The sequence below is a fragment of the Bipolaris victoriae genome (assembly GCF_000527765.1).
Source record: "Bipolaris victoriae FI3 unplaced genomic scaffold scaffold_187, whole genome shotgun sequence".
Taxonomy (NCBI): Eukaryota; Fungi; Ascomycota; class Dothideomycetes; order Pleosporales; family Pleosporaceae; genus Bipolaris; species Bipolaris victoriae.
In genome coordinates this window covers 1-23,162 of record NW_014575205.1, presented here as the reverse complement: position 1 = coordinate 23,162, position 23,162 = coordinate 1, and the positions used below count along the sequence as shown (strand labels likewise).

At 47.4% G+C, this 23,162-nt stretch overlaps 11 protein-coding genes across 11 annotated transcripts; 8 read left to right on the top strand and 3 right to left on the bottom strand.

Moving 5' to 3' along the window:
* Positions 1-251: 251 nt before the first annotated feature.
* On the bottom strand, positions 252-530 carry COCVIDRAFT_115373 (hypothetical protein; the record flags this gene model as incomplete). The annotated part of the gene is made up of 1 exon (XM_014694988.1): positions 252-530. One exon carries the CDS (start codon positions 528-530, stop codon positions 252-254), a length of 279 nt encoding a protein of 92 aa, XP_014550474.1.
* Positions 531-936: 406 nt separating this feature from the next.
* COCVIDRAFT_115382 (hypothetical protein) lies at positions 937-1,143 on the top strand (the record flags this gene model as incomplete). The annotated part of the gene is made up of 1 exon (XM_014694987.1): positions 937-1,143. A coding segment is annotated over one exon (207 nt), but the record flags the coding sequence as incomplete, so codon positions are not given.
* A 196-nt stretch (positions 1,144-1,339) lies between these two features.
* On the bottom strand, positions 1,340-2,602 carry COCVIDRAFT_115364 (hypothetical protein; the record flags this gene model as incomplete). The annotated part of the gene is made up of 1 exon (XM_014694986.1): positions 1,340-2,602. One exon carries the CDS (start codon positions 2,600-2,602, stop codon positions 1,340-1,342), a length of 1,263 nt encoding a protein of 420 aa, XP_014550472.1.
* Positions 2,603-4,404: 1,802 nt separating this feature from the next.
* Positions 4,405-5,777, top strand: COCVIDRAFT_43019 (hypothetical protein; the record flags this gene model as incomplete). The annotated part of the gene is made up of 3 exons (XM_014694985.1): positions 4,405-4,650; positions 4,704-5,554; positions 5,606-5,777. The coding sequence occupies 3 exons, from the start codon at positions 4,405-4,407 to the stop codon at positions 5,775-5,777; spliced, it is 1,269 nt and encodes a 422-aa protein (XP_014550471.1).
* Positions 5,778-6,411: 634 nt separating this feature from the next.
* On the top strand, positions 6,412-6,564 carry COCVIDRAFT_115386 (hypothetical protein; the record flags this gene model as incomplete). Its single annotated transcript, XM_014694984.1, has 1 exon — positions 6,412-6,564. One exon carries the CDS (start codon positions 6,412-6,414, stop codon positions 6,562-6,564), a length of 153 nt encoding a protein of 50 aa, XP_014550470.1.
* Positions 6,565-8,886: 2,322 nt separating this feature from the next.
* Positions 8,887-9,477, top strand: COCVIDRAFT_115385 (hypothetical protein; the record flags this gene model as incomplete). The annotated part of the gene is given in 2 exon segments (XM_014694983.1): positions 8,887-9,193; positions 9,209-9,477. Coding segments are annotated over 2 exon segments (576 nt in total), but the record flags the coding sequence as incomplete, so codon positions are not given.
* Positions 9,478-10,796: 1,319 nt separating this feature from the next.
* COCVIDRAFT_115390 (hypothetical protein) lies at positions 10,797-12,182 on the top strand (the record flags this gene model as incomplete). The annotated part of the gene is made up of 6 exons (XM_014694982.1): positions 10,797-10,912; positions 10,964-10,997; positions 11,052-11,147; positions 11,228-11,282; positions 11,332-11,565; positions 11,617-12,182. 6 exons carry the CDS (start codon positions 10,797-10,799, stop codon positions 12,180-12,182), a joined length of 1,101 nt encoding a protein of 366 aa, XP_014550468.1.
* Positions 12,183-13,527: 1,345 nt separating this feature from the next.
* On the bottom strand, positions 13,528-14,276 carry COCVIDRAFT_31807 (hypothetical protein; the record flags this gene model as incomplete). Its single annotated transcript, XM_014694981.1, has 2 exons — positions 13,528-14,176; positions 14,224-14,276. 2 exons carry the CDS (start codon positions 14,274-14,276, stop codon positions 13,528-13,530), a joined length of 702 nt encoding a protein of 233 aa, XP_014550467.1.
* Positions 14,277-16,225: 1,949 nt separating this feature from the next.
* Positions 16,226-17,239, top strand: COCVIDRAFT_31806 (hypothetical protein; the record flags this gene model as incomplete). The annotated part of the gene is made up of 1 exon (XM_014694980.1): positions 16,226-17,239. The coding sequence occupies one exon, from the start codon at positions 16,226-16,228 to the stop codon at positions 17,237-17,239; it is 1,014 nt and encodes a 337-aa protein (XP_014550466.1).
* A 34-nt stretch (positions 17,240-17,273) lies between these two features.
* On the top strand, positions 17,274-19,492 carry COCVIDRAFT_31805 (hypothetical protein; the record flags this gene model as incomplete). The annotated part of the gene is made up of 2 exons (XM_014694979.1): positions 17,274-18,454; positions 18,604-19,492. 2 exons carry the CDS (start codon positions 17,274-17,276, stop codon positions 19,490-19,492), a joined length of 2,070 nt encoding a protein of 689 aa, XP_014550465.1.
* A 1,290-nt stretch (positions 19,493-20,782) lies between these two features.
* On the top strand, positions 20,783-20,938 carry COCVIDRAFT_115380 (hypothetical protein; the record flags this gene model as incomplete). The annotated part of the gene is made up of 1 exon (XM_014694978.1): positions 20,783-20,938. One exon carries the CDS (start codon positions 20,783-20,785, stop codon positions 20,936-20,938), a length of 156 nt encoding a protein of 51 aa, XP_014550464.1.
* Between the last annotated feature and the right edge of the window lie 2,224 nt (positions 20,939-23,162).

The following is a 23,162-nucleotide window of genomic DNA, read 5'->3' as shown; positions in this document are numbered from 1 at the left end:
AGATGGTCTTGTTCAAGAGATGAAGTGGGGCGGGACGAATCAATGTCTGCACCGCGTCCGCTGTTTCCCACCCCTGTCACTCTGGGCAAAGCTGCGCAGTACACGGCTGAAACCAAGTAAGACTCAATAAATAAATAAATGAATAAAATACATCAACCTCTTGGCTCTTTAGCTCCTGTACCGCTTCGGGAAGTTTTTCCGCAATTTAGAGTATGGTATGGAATCCTTGAGCTGTGATGGTTTTGTATAAGTTAGGCTAGCTCGACGCAGTCAGCATACCCATCAACACACGCAGGGTAGCAGGGCGTAAGGAGGAAGTGGCTGTGCGCCAGTGCCAAGCCGGTATCAGACCTGATTTTTCCATCGTTGCGTGCACGGCCCCGTAGTGCACACCCCAACCAACATTGACGCGTATTTTGCACCCCCTTATCACTCAACACCACGATGCCGCTAGAAGAAGCCCTTGTAAAGCTAGATATTTTAGACCCTAAAGAAAATATCTCGTATAGAAAGCTTGCAGAAAACAACATAGTTGTTGCTGCTCAGCGTTGAGCCGCAGGCACCGTAGTGTATGCAGGACGTGTGAAGCCAAGGCAGAGAACTAGCTGGTTCTCCACCCACGCGATGAAATAGAGGTTGTACAGTACAGTCGTTAGCGACTGCGGCTTCACCCTTATGCGCTGCTGCACAATGATTTTAGATAGCCCCACCTTCCGGATATGGCATAGCGCCGGATATGTGCTGCAAAACAATCGGTATGATTGACCAATCCTCGATCTGATGGTGACTGCACTTTTGGAATGCTGCCTGCAGGGGTGAAGCCGCAATCGCTAACGACTGTACATTGAATCGCTTATAGAGAGACAACTCATATCTACAAGGGAGATTCTTGGAAGAATAATCACATCGTTATGCTAGCGGGCGCAAAGCGATCGATGGGTGTTGCGCTTGCTTCATCGCTACCCCAACGACCTTATTACTGTCTGGTGTGCGCCTGTGGAAAAGCAGCTTCACGAAGCTGCCTCCTATAGTTTCTTTCGCTCATATTTTAAAATGTTACACAGTACAATCAAGCAACATACGATAGGGATAGAGAACACGTATAATATAGATAAGAAAAGCTTTATAATTAGAGTGATGTGAAAGAACGTCCGAATCCTTAATGAGCAGCTCTTTGAACTCTAGAGATTCAAGCTAGCATATCATAATGGTAACGAGAAGTGAGTGACACTGATAGTAGCAGTAGGAGCTGATGGTGTTGCAAATGGTGGTGGGGTGTGCATTACGCGCCGGTGTGCAGTACAAGGCCGTACACGTTAAGTTACGCAAGCAACGCGGCTTACGGTGCTGCAAACCAAGATGGGTGGTAACATTGTGGGTTCAAATAAGACGTTACGACGAGTGCGCTCTTCTTGTAGGCACAGGAGATGTATGTTTGTAGCCCATTCGAGGTACTCATGTCATCTTTCTTCGCAAGCGCCCTGAGCGTCTCTAGGTATTGCTGCGCGTAGGCGCCTTGGTTCTGGCTCTTGAGGTATTGGACCAAGCCACGGGCAGCTACATCATCGCTAGGAGCGTAGTGTCTCACAGGAATGTAGACTTTAACATCGGGGAGTTGAGACCTTGGTGCTACATCAAAGTAGAAGAGCAAGCCTGCCGTCTCGTGCGGGTTGTAGGGGAGCTCTCTGTCTGTAGGGAAGTCGTCAGGCAGGTTTAAGATCAACTTCCAGAGCGTATGGAGCTGCTTCTCGGCTTCCATAACGTCCTTGCGTCGGCCACCGATGGACATAACGCGGCGGACGAGCTCAAAATTGGTGACAAGGGACCGCGAGTACACCTTCAGACGGGAATCGGCAGGACTAACGCAGTCGATACCCAGCATGAAGGGCTTGACAGTCCGACCGTAGACATCGTCACGGAGGAAGCTGTTCAGCTGGTTCATGGCCGCGAGATTGGGGTAACCAGTGGAGACAATGGCCTTTGAGATCTGGTCGCCGGCGCTGTTCCCGTGGGCATCCACAGGGATGAAATAGGCTTTGACGCCCAGAGAACCACCCGTCATCTCAAAAGCTACGAAGAGGGTGGACTGCCTCGTAACCCCAGCTTCGGAGGCGGGGGTACCAGGGCCCAGAAGAGCATGCTTGAAGTGGACGAACCATTCGAGATCGATGCCGATCTGGCCGCTTCTACATAACTGAGCGAGGAAGTCCGAGGTAGCGTTCTTGTTGAGTGGATCCAAGGCCTCCCCGGCGCGGTGGCCGATGGGCTCGATGCTGTAGCGAACCTCGGGCGCGCTATCGCCGAAGCCCCATTTCCAGGAGTACTCGATGGGAGAGTGGTCGTCGGTCATGAAACTCTTCCAAATGGCCTCAGGGCTGATCGGCTTCGGACCTAGGCGAGGAGTCACCCATCGGTAAAAGAAGCTGAGGGCTTTGAGCTGGTCGAGGTCGGAGTAATCAGCGGCGGACAGCAGGACCTCAAGGTGGCCACCCACTACTTCCCACCACCAGTTGCTATCTGGGGTTCGTGGAAAGGGGCCTTCGTCCGTGACTGGAACTGGTACATTGTCGATTAAAGTGGGCTGACTAGCAATCGTGACCATGATGGATGATGGGAGTGTAAAATGTTACTGTATAGGGCCGGAAGAGGTAGCAGCGAGGATGTGTGAGGGATGATATAAAGGAACACTACAACAAATATACAGACAGACGACGGCCCTCGAAACTCCGAGCCGAAGAGGCTCGATATACTCAATCAGACATTAATGCGACCTTCCGACTCGCTTGGTCAAGAAAAACACGTGGAACATGTCTTCATGTGGCGGGCCTCGGCACAAGTTCTAAAATCTGATTGCCTGCCCTCTTCTTTGTTTCATCAATTCCCATGTTACCACCAGTTGCAGCTTATTTGCATTAGGACAACGTCCTAGATGGCTAAGTCAGGTCCTTCCCGTGTCCTTTTAGCCCTAAGGTACATTGTTCATATGACACTGATCATGGTCTAGTCTTAGTCTCACACGTTGCAGAAGCTGACTGTACTTTTCTGGAAGAATTTGCCATTGTGCGTAACTGATACGGATCTACAACAGTCAAATGAACAGCACGTCAGCGCCAAGTCACATTACGCTCTTGGTATAATGGAAAAGCCATATTGAATCCAAGCGAGTGGCCTGATTCTTCTTTTCATTCTCCACATGTTCAAGTTTGATACGTACATATAGTAAGCGTAGCTCTAACTTACCACATCCTGGAATACCTCCAATAATCTTCATAATATAAACCCGGTAAGCACTAACATGGATTCTACGTAGCCTTCCTTTCCCAAGCACTTGGTATAAGCAATAAAACACAATGATGCGTGAGATCACATCTTCCTTCTCGAACAGTAGCGTAACTAGATTGAATTTGGTGCGCAAAACTGTGTCATCGCAGGCTTGCAGCTCAATCGCTCTGCAGCATCTATGCCTCCAACCCCTATTTACCGACTAAGCAAGGGCAGGTGTACTTTGTACGTGTTTCCAACGCGACAGTGTTAGAAGAGGCTGCCGGTGACAAGCTATCGGACATATTATCCATAAGATTTTAGAGAACATCGATGTCACGGCTTTGGCTATGACTTGGGAGGAGGTGGTCCGTTAGAGACCTGCATTGCGGATGCGAAACTTCTCGCACTCTGGCGATTTTTTTAAACAGCCCTGTTAGAGAGTTTGGTGTACGTGAATCTGACGATAGTGCATCAAGGCCGAACATCTGATCTCACTTCCAGCCCCCGGCCAGACGAGTTGGGAGGAGGAGACAGTTGTCTACTGCGCAGCGCTTACGGTTCTGCTTACTCAATACACTAATGCCTTGGAAGCACTCTTTAGTGTGTCGTGAGAGAGCGGGGCGGTCCGCGGCTTAACGGTGCGACGCAAACCGTTATCCCTGTCCGTGTACCGTACGCCCTGCTGAATATTAGCCAAGAGTTACGTGCGCAAGATGCTGCCAGTAACCGAATGTGAACTAACCAGTCTTGGCGAGATCCGCCGCACCGTCGGGGAAGCCGGCTTAGCCACCTGCGAGTTTCAAACCGTGCTCGTGGTATCAACCAATGACTTGGATGCATACCAGCCGTTCGAGTTCAGTCGTACTGCGGCATGGTCGCGCTTATCATCCGCTGTAAATTTGGGAGAAGATTACTAGCCAAGGCTACTCGAGGCGCATACGCTGTCCTAGTCTCACAATGCCACCAGAGCTCGCCTCGTTCCCGGTCAACGGTCTCGAGCACAGACCATCGTCCTATTCTATATCATGGATGGTCCAGGCCTAGAATGAGACTTGGGTCTGACATGAAATCTTCTTATTCATCTTCTCTCAAGAAAGCTCTCTTCGCAAAAAAATTAGGTTTCAGACACCATACTGCACCATGGACCCGAGACAGTCACGGATCACAGAGCTGGCAATAGCCATCAAAAAGCAGACGGAAATACTCCAGTCATTATTGGACAGTCTCAAGGTTGCGACGCCTTCCTTTTCTGTGAACGCCAATCAGGAGCTGCCTCGCAATGCAGCTGTTCAGCTCGCGCAGTCCTCTATCCTCGACTCTTGTACGGAACTGCAGGATTTGGTTGAAGGCCCCCTGGGACATGTTGGGCGAATAATGAGCCCTCGAGTGAGTTTGCGTCTTTGCGTTTTGCAGCGCGTGCTGGATTTGACTGTACACAGGTTCATATCTCGTCAGCCCTGCAAGCTATTGTACATTTCAACATAGCAGGGAAAATCGCAAAACACGAGACTGTTTCATTTGGCGAGATCGCAAAAAGATGCAAAATGGACGTAGATGATGTCAAGCGAATTATGCGATTAGCCATCTCGTACCGAATCTTCAAAGAGTCTCATATCGGATTTGTAAATCACACGGCCAGCTCATTCTTGATTGCTGAAAACCTTCTTGTGAGGCAATGGATTAGTCTTTGCTGTGATGAGTTCATACCAGCGGGTTCGTTCCTTGTTCCTGCCATGAAAAAATGGCCTAGCTCTGAAGAGCCTAACGAGACCGCGTTTGCGCTGCTTCATAAGGGAGATAGTCTATGGGACGTCCTTAAAAAGCAACCTGAAAAAGCTCAGCGCTTCGCGCACGGAATGGAGTACATGCGGACACTCCCACCATTCGACATCAACCATCTGTTTACCTCGTTGAACTGGGAAATCGACTGTGAAACGGTTTTGGTGGACGTGGGCGGTTCTCAAGGCTCCATTGCTGAAGCTTTACTTCGAAGATACCCGCGACTACGATGCTACGTCCAAGACCTTCCAGAGACCCTGAACAAAGCCGTTGTGCCCAAGGATCTCAAGGGTCGTCTTGAGTTCGTAAGCCACAGCATATTCAAAGAGCAGCCTATAAAAGCCGACGTATACTTGCTCAGGTCAATTTTGCACGACTGGTTAGATGGATATGCCCTGCAAATCATCCGGAACCTGATCCCCGCTCTCGAGGTTGGATCCAAGGTGATTATAAATGAGATATGTCTACCGGAGCCAAACGCCATCTCAGCATATGAGGCACAGCTTATTCGGTGGGTTCTGCACATGTCGTTTTCACTTGCCACAGAGACTAATGTCAACAGCGGATACGATCTTTCAATGAAGCAACAATTCAATTCGAAAGAGCGAGATGTGCACGAGTGGGAAACTCTCTTCCGACTTGCAGACAGACGGTTCAAACTAAATCGTATCGTCAACCCACCAGGCTCATTCCTTGCCGTCCTGGAATTTGAATGGCAACCCATGGCACCATAAGATAGGATGAACGAGCACCCTGTTAGATTTCCAGCCAATAGAACTTATTGGGTTTAATGAAAATGCATCACAATATTGAGCAGGTCAGTTGGCTGCCATTACATCTTATGACCCGGTCTGTGTCCTACTTTGGCTCATAGGCTAGCCATAGACCTTCGTATCAATCTTTATACTAGATATTTGGGCATGGTATATGTGTAGCCCTCAATGTCAACATGGATTTCTTCTTCTAAGAATAACAAGTATTATACTGTGCAGAAAGTAGCTCAGGTAAGAGAAAGACCCGTTTTGTAGGCATAGCATAATATCTAATGTAAGGGAAGTCTTAGCACCATTTCTCAAGTGCGCTACTTCACTCAAGTGCGTGCGCGCGTCGGCACACAGAATAGCACTAGGTAAGCTACTACTACTGCCCATTTATCTGTATAGGCTTAATACTTATCAGAAACTTAGCTTAGAACTAGATTTGCAGCTTAAGGAAAAGTAAACTAATTATATCTATTGTAATAGCTGTAGAAGGGTTTGAGTACGTGCAGTCTCAAGTGCACGTTACAACAGGTTTCTTGTAGACTAGATTAGATTAGATTAGATTAGATTCATCCTACTCGGTTTCAGCCGCGTTTTCTCCGCAGCTATGCCCGGCATGGCTGGCATAGCCAACAGCCGACGCCATGCAGACATTAATCCGCGCCGCCCCACATCACTCCCCTATGGGAGCCAGCTGCTCCTAGAGGTCTGCCGTATAGCTTTTTATTCTGTGTGTAGCTCAATATATCATGATAGTTAGACCTGTTTTGCATATGAGGATGGAGTTTGATCGCGAGCTAGCTGTCTTAAGGTTAGAATATATTAAGTCTCTGTGATTGGCGGAGCTTAGCAAGGAGTACCCTAGGTCGACAGGGATCTTTTCAAATCGTCGCTTGCACAAAGGGTGAGGGCGGTTTTGCAACTTACTGTAAACGTCACCCACTCTCGGCCACCTGGCTAAATAGTCTTTAGCCGGCCTCTTCTCTCTAATGCTGTAACGACAAGCTGAGTAGTAATCTTGCCCATTAAGAAGCCAGCTTCGTCAAAGTTGTAGACGTCCTCGTCACAGATGCCGTACTTGGCTCTAGTCTACTCTACAAGCTTAAACCAACTCTTAATCAAGACTGGATCTTCACACAGAGCTCTCTACCTATCGTATGTCCAATTAAAACGCGTCGTAAGACTGTCTGTATGTTTGACGAAGGTAGACGGCCAGTTAACTCCAACACGTCCTCCACCACGCGCAGCCAACAGCCTATCGGCCATATCGCGCACGGCTGCATACGTAGGCGCGAATCCACGCTAATCTAGATTAAGTATGTGGCTCACAATCACCTCTTCTTCTAGCTAGGTCAGCTTCTTTGAGTTGGGTTGGCAATCGCGTCGCGCAGGGACACCAGCGCGTCGGCGGCGGATCGTTCGTTCAGACACGCTATAGATAGCAGCAGCACTCCAATTGCTTAGAATTTAGTTAGAATCAATTGAGGAGATAGCAAGCTAGATATCTGATTCATTTGAAGCTAATACAGTAGCGCTGCGTTGAGCCATTGTATGATAAGATAGGAGAGGTGTGCAAGTTTGGTGGGGTGCGGCGCTCGCCCGTGGAACACGTTAACGATTCTACTAAACTTGCTAACGGTATAAGCATTCGACATTGGCATGTTTTTGTTTTGCGTCACATTAACTTATGCTGGTTCGTTGAACTGTTCTCTGCCACTGTTCCGATGAAGAAAAGTGGAGAAGTTCCAGTACCACGTTTGACATGATTGAAGATTGGCAAAACATGTTTCTTCTCTAACCTAGGAAGACTTTGCTAACTCTACCATATGACAATTCCAGAGATGCTGCAACTGTTCAGAGCATTGCAGTGTGGTTGCCTATTAAGCATTGCATACACTGCCACAACGTGGGAGAACGTAGAATCTGCATGAGCTTTCAACGGTACACAGGATTTCATAACATTTGGGGAATTAAGAGCATAGTCCCGCGATAGGAGACCCGACACCAGGGTACACGAAGAGAGTGGGGTATTCAGGCGCCTAAGATCGACATCAATTTGATTAAGGCGCTTATTATAGGCCATATTTCTTACGCGAAGCTTGTCTGTTCATGTCACAACTTTGACGCTGACCGTAACGCTAACGCTAATGCAACAAGTCGCTGACTAGTTTGTTGTTTGGGTGAGAAGTGGATTCGTGAAGCCAACTATGCATGCCCACTAGAATTACGGAACACTACCGTAGTCTCTCTGTCTAAATCCTGGGATTACGCAGCCTATTTGAGTCACCTTCAACGTCTTGTCTCTTAGAGCATCACTTGAGATTATCTTGACTGCGAACTGTGGTGGCTGTGTAAAAATAGAAGGGTGATAAGCTATTGTACGTGTTCCTATGCCAAACCTATCCGAGTAGCAGTTTGTTGGAAACTGAGGTAGAGTAAGACTACTAGCTTATTTATTGCGTGGTGCGTAACTGTAGCTTCGGTACGTGACTAATGTACTACTAGCCAGAGTTAGAAGCTTAAGTTGAAGTCAGTTATTGTGTAGTTCGCACGTTGGAGATCGTGCGGCTTCTACCGGGAATTGTAGATCCTGTAACTCGATACGGATAATGTCTAGTATTTGCTGGCTTTCATGGTTCATAGACATTTTGCCAGGTGAATTACCCGAAAGACTGCAATCTGGCCGTAGCAAAAGAACAGTACTGAAGTCACACACGCCTGCCACAACATGACCGCATTTCTCTACCAAAGATAAGGGAAGAAATGCTGAGTAATCAAAGTTGTCTCTTAGGATGGGGCGAAAGTTGACGTGTACACAGGGCTGGCCTTTGGTAGTCCATCCTTGCAGCGATATTTCCCCCACACAGTACGCATACTTTGCAGCCGCTGGGCGTGGTGCTGTTCAGGCCCACTTAATCGCGACAAGATCCTCCACAAATTCAAGCCCAAGGAGCCAGAGGTTACAGAAGCTCCCGCTACTCCTCCGGCGCAGCTGGAAGGTACAGGCTGCCGCCAAATTATCGCTCAATTCGACCCTGTGGTGAAGAATAAGAAGCTCCCCGAGGCGAAGACCCTTCGGTAAACCATACACCACTTGGCTATCCAAAATGAGCTGCTCCATAATGAGAATCAGGGTCTAGTTGAGGCTCTACAGGCTAATAAGAAGCAGAATAAGAAGAGCAAAGCACTCGATTTGAACAAGCATAAGCTGGACTACTGGGGTGGCACACAATGGCACTCGCCTCGACAGTTCGGTGAAGCTCGCAGGCGCGAGCGCATCATGAAGGAAAAAGCACATGCAGATGAGCTTAAAGAGGCTGAGAAGAATAATTTGAAGCATGCCAATAAGCTCTACAACGACAAGATAGCTGAAGAGAAGAAGGCGCAGCGTGCAAGAGACTAAGAGAAGCGGAGGGAGGAGAGCGAGCAAGAACGCCGCGAGATCGATGCACGCAAGGAGCAGCGACGCCTCAACAAGGAGCAGAAAAACCGTGAGAAAGCTCTGCAATCACCCCAAAGGAGTAAGCGCAAGGTATTACAGTCTACAGCACCTAGAAAGAAGCAGAATCGTGGTGCTGCGCGTGCCCGTAGTGGTGTTATTGCACCTGAGCCTGCACGGCAGCCGCGCACCCACAAGACTCGCAGCGGCAGAATCGCAACACTTTACAATTAATTTAAAGCTGGAGACTTTGTCGCATAGGTCTATAGAACACTCCACCAGAAAAACTTGTGATAATAGCTATTGTGTGTGGCTCTACAGCCTCAAGTTTGAGTGGGTGATCATGAGGCCTCGCGTGCATCACGGGGTGGGGCACGGAAAGGTAGCGCCTTCCCAACGGCCCTGAGCAGCTTCCGCATCTCGTCAGTTTCTCGATACGAATTTCCCATTGCCATCTGTTGTTGTGTGGAGATTTCCGAGGACTTGCCATATCCAACCGCTATCGGCTAAGCGGCATGGTCATTTAATTGGATCGGCAATTACTTCTCTAGCTTGCGCCTTCTCCATATCCTCACAAGGTTACTCGGCTCCACCTAACATCATCTTTATATCATGTCTGTATCATGTTCGCGGTTGCTCACATCATATTGGGTTGCATTTTGTGCGTGTCGTAACTAACAGTATACTGCCCCCCCCCAAAAAAAAAAAACATCTAACAATATCGACGAGCCCGAACGGCCCGTGTATTGCTTACCGAGAGGATATGTCAGTCTTATGTTTAGATCATGCTTTACTTACTCAGTGACATCCGCGGAGGAACAAATTCAGTCGCTTGCTTATTACGGAGCTAGTCTCCTATTCAAGATCTCGATCTCGTGGCTGAGATGTCAACGTATAAGAGGGTCGGACGTATCTAGTCTAGCAGAATGCCGCCAAATCATCTTCCTACCCATTTCGCTCCACCAGCTTGGGGTTGCATGGACCATATTAGACGCGGACCCATTCTCAGTCAGCCAATTCACCGGCAATCTTTGGGTGAACCTGCCTGCACTTGTCTCTGAAAACGCCTGCTATTTCCTAGCTTCTTTGAGGATTACAGCTCGTTCATTCGCTCCTAGAGGCATTTAGTCAACGGTACGTACGCTCATTCTAGTCTAATCAGTAGCGCCCTTGTGCACTTTACCTACCTTTCATCATTCTAGTAGCCTCTAAGATATATCCTCTCACAATATTTCTTCTGCCGCTTCACGATGTCGTCGCTATTGCTGGCGCGTCCGTTTAGACGGATTTAATTACTTATAGTGCCAGTTGTTATACTTCTTAACCCTGCGGCGTATCCGAAATCACGAACACCTTTTGTTAACATTTGAACATAGTGCTTCCCCCCATGTTCCTCCCTTCTATTGATGGAGGTGTCTCCAGATACATGAATAGCCACTAGGTCCATCTAATCACCGTAGCCAGGACTACTAAATGGCCATTTTTCTGGCGTACTAACCTTTCAACCATAGTACTTAACCTTTATTATCTTCAACCTTTACGCACGTTCTATCATGACCAACTTAGCAGAAGAATTGCAGCGATTAGGGCTGTTAGAATATTTGGATGTTCTTGTGGCCGAAGGTTTCGATACCTGGGAAACGGTGTCAGATATAGCAGAATCAGACTTGTGAGTCGCTGTGGCATTGCTCAGCAGAAAGGAAATTTACATATACAGTAGAAACTCCCTCAATGTCAAGATTGGTCATCGAAGGGTATATGCAGCAATCCTTTTAACAATGTCACCGCGCTAATTTACCTATTAACAGAAACTTCAGCGGGCGATTGCCGAATCGCGCAGTCCGGTCTACAATCACCGCCCTCCAATCGCTCGCACCAAACGAAAGTATGCGCGACATCCTAAGGTCCGTGTTGCCAGGCACGCCATTCTCACTTCCTTTCTCACGGTCAGGCAAACTACTGATGTATTACTAACCTTACCTAGTCAGACGAGCATGCACCCGGGCGACCTCTATCTGCCTATGTAATTTTCGCTAACCGTTGGTGGCTCTTCTTCCCTATCCACGTTTTGGAACTAACAAAAGATAGATGTAAGGGAGTCTCTGGAGGGCCAAGGATTATCTTTCACAGAGATTGCGAAAGTTGTTGGTAAACGGTGGCAAGTTTTACCAGCAGAGGCTCGAGAAGCCTATCAATGTCAAGCCAAGGTCGGAAAAGAGAAATACCACGCAGAACTAGCAGAGTACAAAGGATCTCCCAAGTACGATGCTTATCAAAAGTACCTGAAGGGGTTCAAGGCGAAACACGCAGCACCATACAATCGTTCGTTGGGTAGCCTCTTGTTGTTAATGTTTTACTAACATTAGATAACAGGTGCGGAAAGGATACGTTCCAGGTTAGAAACCCACATAAGGACTGTGGCGCCAAGCAGTACCCATGAATACGGCGACCGACGGGCAAAGAAAGAGCCCAGCTCAGTGGAACTGAGTTCTTATATAGCGGAGCACGACCAGGAGGGGCCAAGCCCGATCCTGAGTCTTCCACGGCTTTCTGGATATTCCTCCTCATCAAGACCAACATCTCCAACAGCTCATTCTCGAAACGAAACGAACTCGGCTTGCCCAGAAGATTCCAGCTCACTTGTGTTAACATCGTTAGGGTCTGCAGTTCTCTATCGAGAAGGACTTTATGATCTCCGCTCTACTGCTGCGGCGCATAACCCTTGGAAGCAGAGTTCGGATTTTAGTATCCCGATCCGTTCTTCGTCCTTCATATATCAACCTGGGAACATATCAACTACATTTCCTCCACTCTCCTATACTTTGCAATACGACGATCCTATCAATTCTTCCCTAAATCGACCGTTTCGGGAGTTTACATGGCTACCATCCATTACTCACGAAGGCAGGATTCTCTCACCTGGGGAAGACCGCGTATAAGACCGTGCGGATGATGTGGGATCTTCAGCCTGCTTGAAAAACACCCACAGTCATCCCGGGCTTCACTGCAACCAATGCAAAGTCTCAAACCGAATCTGCCCCCCCTCGATCAACCTTTCTAGGCTCCTTCTCCAAGATAGCAAGCTCAAGAACCCCATGACTTTTCCTTCGGAGTACTAGTAAGAGCTGGTGAATTGGCCGGAATCACTGACGCCGCAGTTATGGAGAAGAACGGCTCTCTTTAAGCTTTGTTTGCTCAAGATCCGTTCGCATAGGATGTTTAGCGGTGAATAGAGAAACCTCTCGGATGGTTTCCAGGCCTGGGATCAATCCATGACACAACGGCGCTCATTTAGGCATCGATCGGGATAAAGTGGTGTCAAAATGTGGCCGATTGCATTGTGCGGCTTGCTATCGGAAGATATGAACGGCCTCGTTCTTACTAGATGGAAATGGAGACCTACGGATCGCAAGGTGCTACTAATGGAGTATACTGCACAAGAGAAAAGAGGTAAGCCAATAGATCCTAGACAAGTATCGGACTCAGTGGAAGCCTCAGAATAACCCTCGGTTAGAGAGGATTGCGGATACCTAGGGGCCACCGTTTAACAATGCGTCGGAGGCGCCAGAGTGTCCCTTTATGTCACCACAGTATTCTGCATGCCAAACTCTCAAGGCACGGAACATCATGCGATTGATTGGGCACTAGAGATGTGCATGCCAGCCGGAAGAGCCAGAAACAACTGTTCCCTGGCGAAATGCTTCAAATCAGCATATCTATAGCCTCAACAGATGCCGAGCCTTGCTCTGCGTTATTCAATTTCATTTGGCGAATTTGAACAGTGCGCGCCGAAAATTCGGCATACAACTATCTTGTATTAAAACATCTATCAGCAAAATTTATTAGAATTGCGCAGACATTAGCCCGCCGACCCGCTCTTCAAACTCCCGTTTCTACGCCGGCATCACCGACTTCGGCCTTTTCAGCGTCATAGTGAAGACTTCAATAATAACACCTGCTCTTGTATGCACTCTGCAGTCGTTCAAGGCGCTGTCTGGGACTTTTAGCGGAAGTCCTGAAGCGCGGTGAAGCTCGACGTTTAGCCTGATCTTCTTCGCTTCCTCCGCAACGCGCATTCAACGGGCGAGAGGTTCTAGTATTGACAAACTAGGCTTGGTTGCAGCATTGATACTAACAATCAAACATCTTACCTTGATAGGCTCTGACGATTCGGCCAGATGCCTTTCCTCAATTGACGGCTATAATAGCCTGCTGTGCATTGCACCATAGGGAGAACTGAGATTATTCAATGCCCAAATGATAGCCCTTTTCGGCCCATGCGCATCAGAATGCAAGTACTTTTTGCGGGTGCTTGCTTTCCTTGGTCATTGGGAATACAGACTGATCCTTGAGGCGACCAGAGAAGGAGGGCATATCCCTTGCCAAAGTGGAGTTGACCTGAGTAGTTTTCACTCCATAAGATGGTAGAGGTTCTGACTGCGGGTAGCCATCCATAGTGGCTATCGCCCTCTGGAGTTTGCGACGGTGACCGAGTTTGAAGCCAAGGCGGTCCAAGTCCTCCTCTTTTACCGTCATTAGCTGCCTCCACGACACAGACCCTTCCTCTTCAGGCTGTCTTAGTTTTCCCTGAGGGCTCCGTAACCACTGGACCTGGAAGTTGCGGCCCATGTAGCCTGTTTCACTTGCGTCTTCGTTTTGTAGTTGATCTCCCTCTAAGAAATCTAGTTCTTCGATGGATCCAACTGACGCTGCGGTCTGAGCTTCTCCAGAGTTGGGACTGTTATCATCCTGTTCATTAAAATATGATGCCCGCCTTAGTCGTTTACCAATTGACTTTATCGGCACGGAAGGCGTAAGAGGTGTGTCGTCCTTAAAATCTTTGAGAGCGTCCTCGATTCTCTTCCTGCTTGTCTCAAGATCGACGCTAACACCGTTTAATAGCGTGGTCAAGGTCTGGTTCCTCTGTAACGCCCTGTGCAAAGTAAGACAACGTAGATAATAATAATTAGATCAACAAACTCTTTCAAGCGATCCCTGCGCTTTTCATCGTAAGAACATTTCAAATCCTGCATCCCGCCGTCGATGCAGCGCGGTCTGGTCCCAGAGCATTTCGTTTCTGCACATGTTAGCTCGCACAGAATGTCCACACGAAGCCACTGGCAGGTCAGGACGCAAGGATTATTAGTTTAAAGATTATACACACTGCGCTTCCGGCATCTATTGCACTACACGTTCAATCAGCGTTATGATGCTGACTCGTGGAAGTACGGTACTTACTGCCTTATCCACTGTCTCGGAACGAATACGGGAGGCTTCGGGAGAACAGTCTGCTGATCAGGCCGCCTAAGCAGAGGGGTGGCTACTCTGGCGCCGGGTCTACTCCTGCTCTCCATTGATGGCAAGCACCTTTAGAGGTGGCTCGAGTCGGTTGGGCGGAGCTCGCGTAATGATTTAATAGAAGCAGATACCGGGGTGCAGCGCTCACAGGTTTTTATGACGAATTATTGCAGAGAGATGACGTAACGGATTGGAGGCGAAAGTGGCAAACCTTGATCCGGCCGATTAAGCATTCAACCAATCAATCTCGCTGCGTCTGCCGCGCCACGAACCTCTACTATCAGCGCCAGTTTCAGAATCCTACATGTGTACCACTCCGCTTCGCAGCATCGGCAACTGCCATGGTACTCTATTGTCACCAACGTTATTTCTCTTTCGAATATTAACTTTTTCCTTGCTCCTACAGGGGCCTTTTGCTGCACCTTTATGATCCCATGAATATGCGTTCCTTCTGGTGAAGCATGACCCTTTAGTCAACTGCTCTAGGTCGTTGACATCGTAATGTCCATCCACTTGTAACGGAACAACCGCCGTAACGAAACAACATCCTCTTCTTTGCTACGTAGAAAGTGCTAACGCGATCGTATAAGAGTATATAATGTGAATTAACAGTTTAGCTAGTCTCACATACCTTATCCCATCCAAAGTCGAAAATTACAGCATTCTTGAGCTTGTTGTCAAAGGTTCTGTTCGCGACGATTATTCGCGTCTCCGCTGTTTGCCCCTGCTAGGTCGCAAAAGATAGCACATTCTAGTGTTTCGGAACTATAGCGCGAATGCTCTATCAAGAAGGTCCTCGATCTGAAGCTCTAATGGCATATCGCATCTGTGGTGAAAAATTCAAGAGTATCTCCGATCGAGAGAGGGATTGGCACAGAGCTTGGCAAGCGTGCTAAGTCAGCATGTAATAAAAAACGCGCCATCCTCTATATGGTTTCCACACCTGTCTCGTGCTATTTTTAACTCACGTTTGTCCGCCGCAGCGAGCCGTTCATGTTCGCGCTGTGCGCCATGCATCAACATCACCACAGTAAGTAGTTAGAGCAGGAGGCAGAGGCCACTACAGACAAGGGAACACATAAGAAACCTAAACGTGCACAGGAGGCTGAAGAAGCCTTGGCGCTGCAGGTAAGCGTAACATACGTTGCAGAAGAGAGTGTACCGCAACCTTATAGAGCCCCGGTCGCGCGCATGTGGTAGCAGAGGTTGACATTAGGAGGTTATTCGCTCAGACTTAAGCCCTGTGTGACCTGTATACCTGTAGCAATGTCTATCCTGCGTTCTGTAATTAAGAAACCCCTCACGGAGATTCAATGTCATCTGCGCACTTCACTACTCGTCTCGCGCTAGACGTGGATTACTTCATGGCTACAGCCTTGTGTCCGACATTCAGGTGCATGCACTCAGCCATGCCTACCCCGCCTAAGCTGTGATGCGACACCCTCATCACACTTCACAGCAGCGAGCGCCCGCCTTAGCTTAGAATGCGATCGCAGTCTGCAGCTCTGTGATGCGATAGTACAGTACGGTGTACCCCTGTGCTTCCTTTTCCTATCGCTAATGCTTAGGGTGCGAAGGCCCTGCTAGACAGTCTCGTCGCCGCACGCTCTTGCTACTAGGCTGTCGCGTTGAACCTCCCGCGTTGTTCCTGCTACATGCCCCGACCCTGCACCCGTACAAAGCGATGCGTCTTCTCAAGTATGGAGAAAAAGAAGACCTTTCTATCGCCGAGTTTAATGAAGACACAAAGCCGCCGTATGCGATACTTTCCCATAGGTGGGGAACGGAAGCGGACGAGGTAACCTTCGAAGACGTGGTAGGGAACACGGGCAAGAACAAGCCTGGCTATGCGAAAATTCGCCTCTGCGGGGAACAAGCACAGCGAGATGGCTTGCAGTACTTCTGGGTCGATACTTGCTGCATCAACAAGGCAAATAAGGCTGAGCTGTCGCTGGCTATTCAATCTATGTTTCGCTGGTACCGCGACGCAGCGCGATGCTACGCCTACCTGTCAGACGTCTGCTTATCGTCTTCTGAAGCGGATACGACATTAGAGGCGCCGGCCTGGGAAGCAGACTTCCGCAGAAGTGAGTGGTTCGTCCGCGGCTGGACGCTCCAGGAGCTTCTCGCACCAAGCTCGGTCGATTTCTTCACACGAGATTGGGAGAAGCTCGGTGACAGGAGATCACTAGGGCATCAGGTCCACGAGGTCACTGGCATTCCGCATTTAGCGCTGCATGGAGCTGCGTTATCTCAATTTAGCATCAACGAGCGGTTGCGGTGGGGTGAATATCGGCATACCACACGTCCAGAAGACAAAGCATACTCACTATTAGGCATTGTCGATGTTGACTTGGCACCATGCTATGGCGAAGGTCTGGATGGAGCGTTTAGGCGACTTCACGACGAGATCGATAAGACAAAACGATGCATCCAAGACTTACGCGACACAGACTCGCGTGACGACAAGAAGCGCATTGAGGATACGAAGGGCGGGTTGCTGAAAGACTCGTACTGTTGGGTCCTTCACAACAATACTTTCCGACAATGGCACGAAGACCCGCAGAGCCGACTGTTATGGATTAAGGGTGACCCTGGCAAGGGCAAGACGATGCTGCTCTGTGGTATTATCGACGAGCTGCAAAGTTCGATGCCTACTGTCATACTTCTTCTGTCAAGCGACCGATGGGCGCATTAATAGCGCCACGGCCGTGCTACGAGGGCTGTTGTACATGCTCGTGAGCCAGCAACCATCGCTTGCATTGCACGTCCGCAAAAAGTACGATCACGCGGACAAGACCATGTTCGAGGATGCAAACGCGTGGGTTGCCCTGGCAAAGATCTTCACGGACGTGCTGCGGGATCCGAGCTTGACCACTACGTACCTGATCGTCGACGCGCTAGACGAGTGCGTCACTGACCTGCCAAAGCTGCTTGACTTTATCGCAAAGCAGTCGTCTGCCTCTTCTCGCGTCAAGTGGATCGTCTCTAGCCGTAGCTGGCCAGAGATAGAGGGACGCCTAGAGCAGACAGGCCACAAGCTCAGGCTGAGCCTTGAGCTAAATGCAGCATCTGTGTCGATGGCGGTCCAAGTCTTTATCGATCAAAGAGTCTCTGAGCTCGCGCAGCAGAACAAGTACGACGAGCGGACTAAGCGCGCTGTACTCGAGCATCTAGCATCAAATGCGAACGACACCTTCCTCTGGGTGGCGCTGGTGTGTCAGCACCTTCGAGCGACGGCAAAGCGAAACGTTCTGAGGAAGCTAGAATTGTTCCCGCCTGGACTGAACGCCCTGTACGAGCGGATGATGCAGCAAATTAGCAAGATAGACGATGCCGAGCTCTGCAAGCAGGTGCTAGCTGCGGTCGCACTTGTGTATCGGCCAATCACGCTCGAGGAGCTGGTGACCCTTGTCGAACCGCTTGAAGACGTAGCCGACGACTCAGAATTACAGGAGATCATTGGCCTTTGCGGCTCGTTCCTCACTCTACGAGGGCAGACCGTGTACTTCGTGCACCAGTCAGCCAAGGACTTTCTCCTTACCGAGGCAGCGCAAGACGTTTTCCCAGTCGGACTGGAGGCCGCCCATCAGGCCATCTTCGCTAGATCACTTCAAATCATGTTCACGACCCTGCGACGGGACATGTATAGCCTTAAAGCGCTAGGCACACCTATAAACGACGTTAAAATGCCTAAGCCAGACCCGCTAGCAGCGTTGCGTTACTCGTGTGTTCACTGGGTTGACCATCTGTGCGACTCGAGCCCTACAGCTTCCGCAACCTATGCAGAATGTCTGCGAGATAGAGGCGTTGTAGATAGATTCCTAAGGGAAAAGTTTCTGTATTGGCTGGAGTCTCTCAGCCTTTGCAAGAGTATGTCGAAAGGCGTAGTCTCGATGAAGGAGGTACAGATGTTAGTGCAGGTGTGTCCACAACAAGTGACCTGCAAGACATCCTTTATACTGACAGTAGTTAGGGACAGGGGAAGACAACCTTATTTACTTAGCTTGTGTACGATGCATATCGATTTGTTATGTACCACAAACAAGTAATTGAAAGTAGTCCCCTTCAGGCATATGGATCTGCGCTGTTGTTTAGTCCAAAGCAGAGTTTAGTGAGGAGACTGTTTCAGCACGAAGACCCAAAGGGTATCATACTTAATCCAGGCATGAGCAACGGGTGGAGCGCGTGCCTGCAGACGCTCGAGGGTCATAGCGAGGTGGTCACCTCCGTGGCCTTCTCGCACGACTCGACGCGGCTAGCCTCAGCGTCATGGGATAGGACTATCAAGATATGGGATGCGAGCAGTGGTGCGTGTATACAGACGCTTGAGGGCCATAGCGAGGCAGTCGCCTCTGTGGCCTTCTCACATGACTCGATGCGGCTAGTCTCAGCGTCGTGGGACAGCACTATCAGGATATGGGATGCGAGCAGTGGCGCATGTCTGCAGACGCTTGAGGGTCATAATAATCGGGTCAGCTCCGTGGCCTTCTCACACGACTCGATGCGGCTAGTCTCAGCGTCTAACGACAGCGCTGTTAAGATATGGGATACGAACAGCGGTGCGTGCCTGAAGACGCTTAAGGACTATAGCAGTGGTGTTATCTCTGTGGCCTTCTCGCACGACTCGACCCGGCTGGCATCTGCGTCTGATAACACTGTTAAGATCTGGGATGCGAGCAGCGGCGCGTGCCTGCAGACGCTCGAGGGCTATAGCGAGCGGGTTAGCTTAGTAGCGTTCTCGCACGACTTAACACGGCTAGTGTTAGCGTCGGGGGATAACACTGTTAAGATATGGGATGTGCGCAATGATAAGCACGTGCAGACGCCTAGAGGTTATAGCAATGATGTTAATTTAATGACCTTCTCACATGACTCGACACAGCTAGCATCTGGGTTAAAGGACTGCACTATTAAGATCTGGGATGCGAGCAGCGGTGCGTGCCTTTAGACGCTCAAGGGCCATGATAGCCGGGACAGCTTAGTGGCCTTCTTACACGACTCGACACGGCTAGTATCTGGGTTAAAGGACTGTACTATTAAGATCTGGGATGCGAGCAACGGCGCCTGCCTGCAGATGCTTAAGGGGCATAACGATTATGTCACGTCAGTAGCCTTCTCGCACGACTCAGCGCAGCTGGCGTCTACTTCGTAGGATTAGACTGTGAAGATATAGAATATTAATAGTAGCGGGTGCCTACAGACACTTAAGAGCCATTATAGACTAGTTAACTTAGTAGCCTTCTCGCACGACTCGGCCTAGCTAGCGTCAGTGTCGCGTAACAACACCGTCAAGATCTAGGATACGAGCAGCGGCGCGTGCCTACGGACGCTCAAGAGTCATAGCGAGTAGATTAGCTCAGTAGCCCTCTCGCACGACTCAACACGGCTAGCGTCAGCGTCATACAACAACAGGGTCAAGATCTAGGATATAAGCAGCGGCACGTGCCTACAAACCTTAAACACTAGCAGGAAACTATCTAAGTTATCCTTCAATCCCACTAGCTCTTGTCTCTACACTAAGATAGGTACTATCGTTATTCGGAACTCAGAAGTTTCTACTAGCATAGAAGTTATTGCAGAACCTCAACGCCCTACGTATCTAGGCCCAGGTCTTAGTCCAGACAGCATATAGATCAAGCATGCTAGCAACAACATCCTAAGAGTACCATCAGAGTATCGACCATCATACTCGTCTATGTGCGGGACTTTAGTTAGTATAGATACTAGATCTAGAAGAGTATAGACTTACAGGATCGACCTTTAATGTCTTCAATAAGCAAGCATTTATTCGTCTTTTCTATACCTTATCTTATTTTTATCTCTATTTTTAGGAAGGGAACGAGGATATAAACGGATAGATAAGTTAGACTATATATCGCTACGTCTAAGCATCAAGAACCTACGAGGGAGCGGCTGTCGCTGTGTAGTATTACAGAAACGAATTCTAGGCATGTAATGCTCCCTTTTGCCTCTTGAGTTAGTATTATCACTATATACCACCGCGCTCGTTTTCTAGGTCGATATTAGTAGTGATAAGGGCGGTAAAGAACATCGAGCGAGCAGCCAACGACGATCTCGCACGTTTAGATTCTAAGTATAGCTACGAGATAGATATAAGCCTAGGCAGAAGCTTTAAGAAGTATATACTATAGCATAAGCTGTTTCGGCATAGTGTAGTGTATATAATTGATTAATTAATTTAGTCCTACTTAGTTTTAGTCGCGTTTTCTCCGCAGCTATGCCCAGCATAGCTAGCGTAGCCAACAGCCAACGCCGCGCAGACGTTAATCCGCGCCGCCCCACGTCACTCCCCTATAGGAGCCAGCTGTTCCTAGAGGCCTGCTGTTTCCCCTCTACTACTATCTACAATCTGGCTGCTACCTTATCTAGATAATAGTACTACTAATAGTAACTATACTATACTTATAGGCTCGTAGAGGCGTGCTACCTTATATTTATAGCCGCGATACCTACAGTCTTCCCCTAGCGCTCAGCTCTCGTCTACGCGTCTTCAATCCTAATATGCCTAAGGATCTGCGCTTATTCTACAAACTAGATAGCTTTAGTAGCTAGCTATAGCTTACTTAGGATAGCCTAGAGGTTATATTATCCTTTAAGGTTATTAAATACCTAGTTCTGGAGGTCCTTAAGCATTCTATAGTAGAGTAGAATATAGGCGATAGTCTGTCGTCTCTCCCCGCACTAGCAGCGGGAGCTAGTAACACCTAGCACTCTTTAGGTAAAGAGAAAGTTGTGCAGGCCTATCTTCTTAGTACGCAGCTATACTAGCAGCGCACTTTATTATTTAGTAAGGCCTTTATATATCTAGAGTACTTTCTTAGTAGGCTACGCTGTATGTCTATATGTTGCTCGACCTTTCGCCTCTACTCGCCACTTAGCTGCTTATGCTCGCTCTATTTAAGTCCTGCACTAGCGCCTAACGGTCGACCTAATTAGATAAAGCCTAAGCGGCGCATCTACTAGCGGGTGTCTACGGCTATCCTCTCTCTATCCTGTAGCCTACTTAGTATTAAGTATTATATTAACCCTAGAGGCTTGTTACTATACGCGACTACCTAATAACTAAGTAAGATATAGAGTATATAAGGGACGTGCATAGGCTTTCTAGCGGGAAGTAGTAATTACTTTAATTAGTTAGCCTAGAGTAGAAGTACCGACAGGGGTTGAGACTTCCTATAAACATAACGCTACACCTAACTAAATAGTATACTAGAAATCCTTAGTAATGTTATTAAGTTACTAAGCTTATATAAAGGCGTTTTATAGATTATAACGTTAGTAGAGGTTATACGGTGGCTCTGTAGTAGGTAAGGCTTATTTTTACTATAAAGATAGACTCTTTGCGCATAGAATTAGAAGGCGTCTATATAAGTATAATTTTTATAGTATTAAAATCCTAGAAGTTTAGAAGTAACCTTAGTATAATACTAAAGAGAAATTTTAATAGAAATAAGACGTGTGTAAGCTTTCTATTATATTAAAATTAAAGTACTTATATTTTATTCTGTTACGGTATTATACGGGGGTTCGCTATACTTACCTAGTCTTAGTCTAGATTAGGGTAAGACTTATATAAAGTATTCTATATAATTATTTTCTAGCGATTTATAGTAGAGAAGAGTTATAAGAGTAACTAATAATAAATAATAATTAATTCTATATATAATAAAATAAGTATTAATCTATATAAGAGAAGAACTTATAAGAGTTAACTATAATAAGTATAATAATAAAATCTAACCTACTCTTATACCTATTACTTCTAGTCCTAGTATTAGATAATCCTCTAGAAGTTACTAACTCTAAGGCTTACCTATAAGGCTATGTCCTTATATAAACGGGGTAGTATTACTAATACTATAGTCTTAGCGTAATTCTAATCACGTGATCGCCGCTCTATAGTAATTATTACCTTTTAACGTAGCGCCTAATAGTCTTAAACCTACAGCCTTTATCTAGAAGAGATTCTTTACTATTACTTATAATATATAGCTATTATTCTATTACGCGTAGATAAACGTTATATAAGAATATAAGATTAAACTAGATAGTATAGAGAAGTAGAATATTAAATTATATTACTAAAAATCTATCCTAACTAGATTAGATACTATAAGAAACTACTGCGTTAACGGTTAAAGCAGTAGTAGAAGCGGTTAATCTTAATTATAGAAAAGATATATTAAAGGTTATATAAGTTCTTAAGACTATTAGATTATTTATAGAGTAATAAAGATAAATTAAGTCTATTAAGTAGTAAAGTTATATAATTAGTAAGGAGAAGTAAGGAAATAGAACGATCCTAAGTCTAAAATGCTAGTCTACTAATAGTATCCTAACTAGTTATTTAGTTCTTTAGACTTTTTATTATTAGGATAATTACCTGTATCTCTATCCTTTTCCTAGTAATGTACCTATATCTTTAACCTTCTTAGAGGGCCTAGGTATAAAGGATTAGCCGTATAAAAATCTTAGAGAATAAATATATCTATTCTAACCTTTATGCCAAAGTTACTAGACCGCTCGTTATCAACTTGGAGGAATAATTTTATACAACTATTCAACCAAGTTACTAGACGCTTCAAGCCTAATGACTT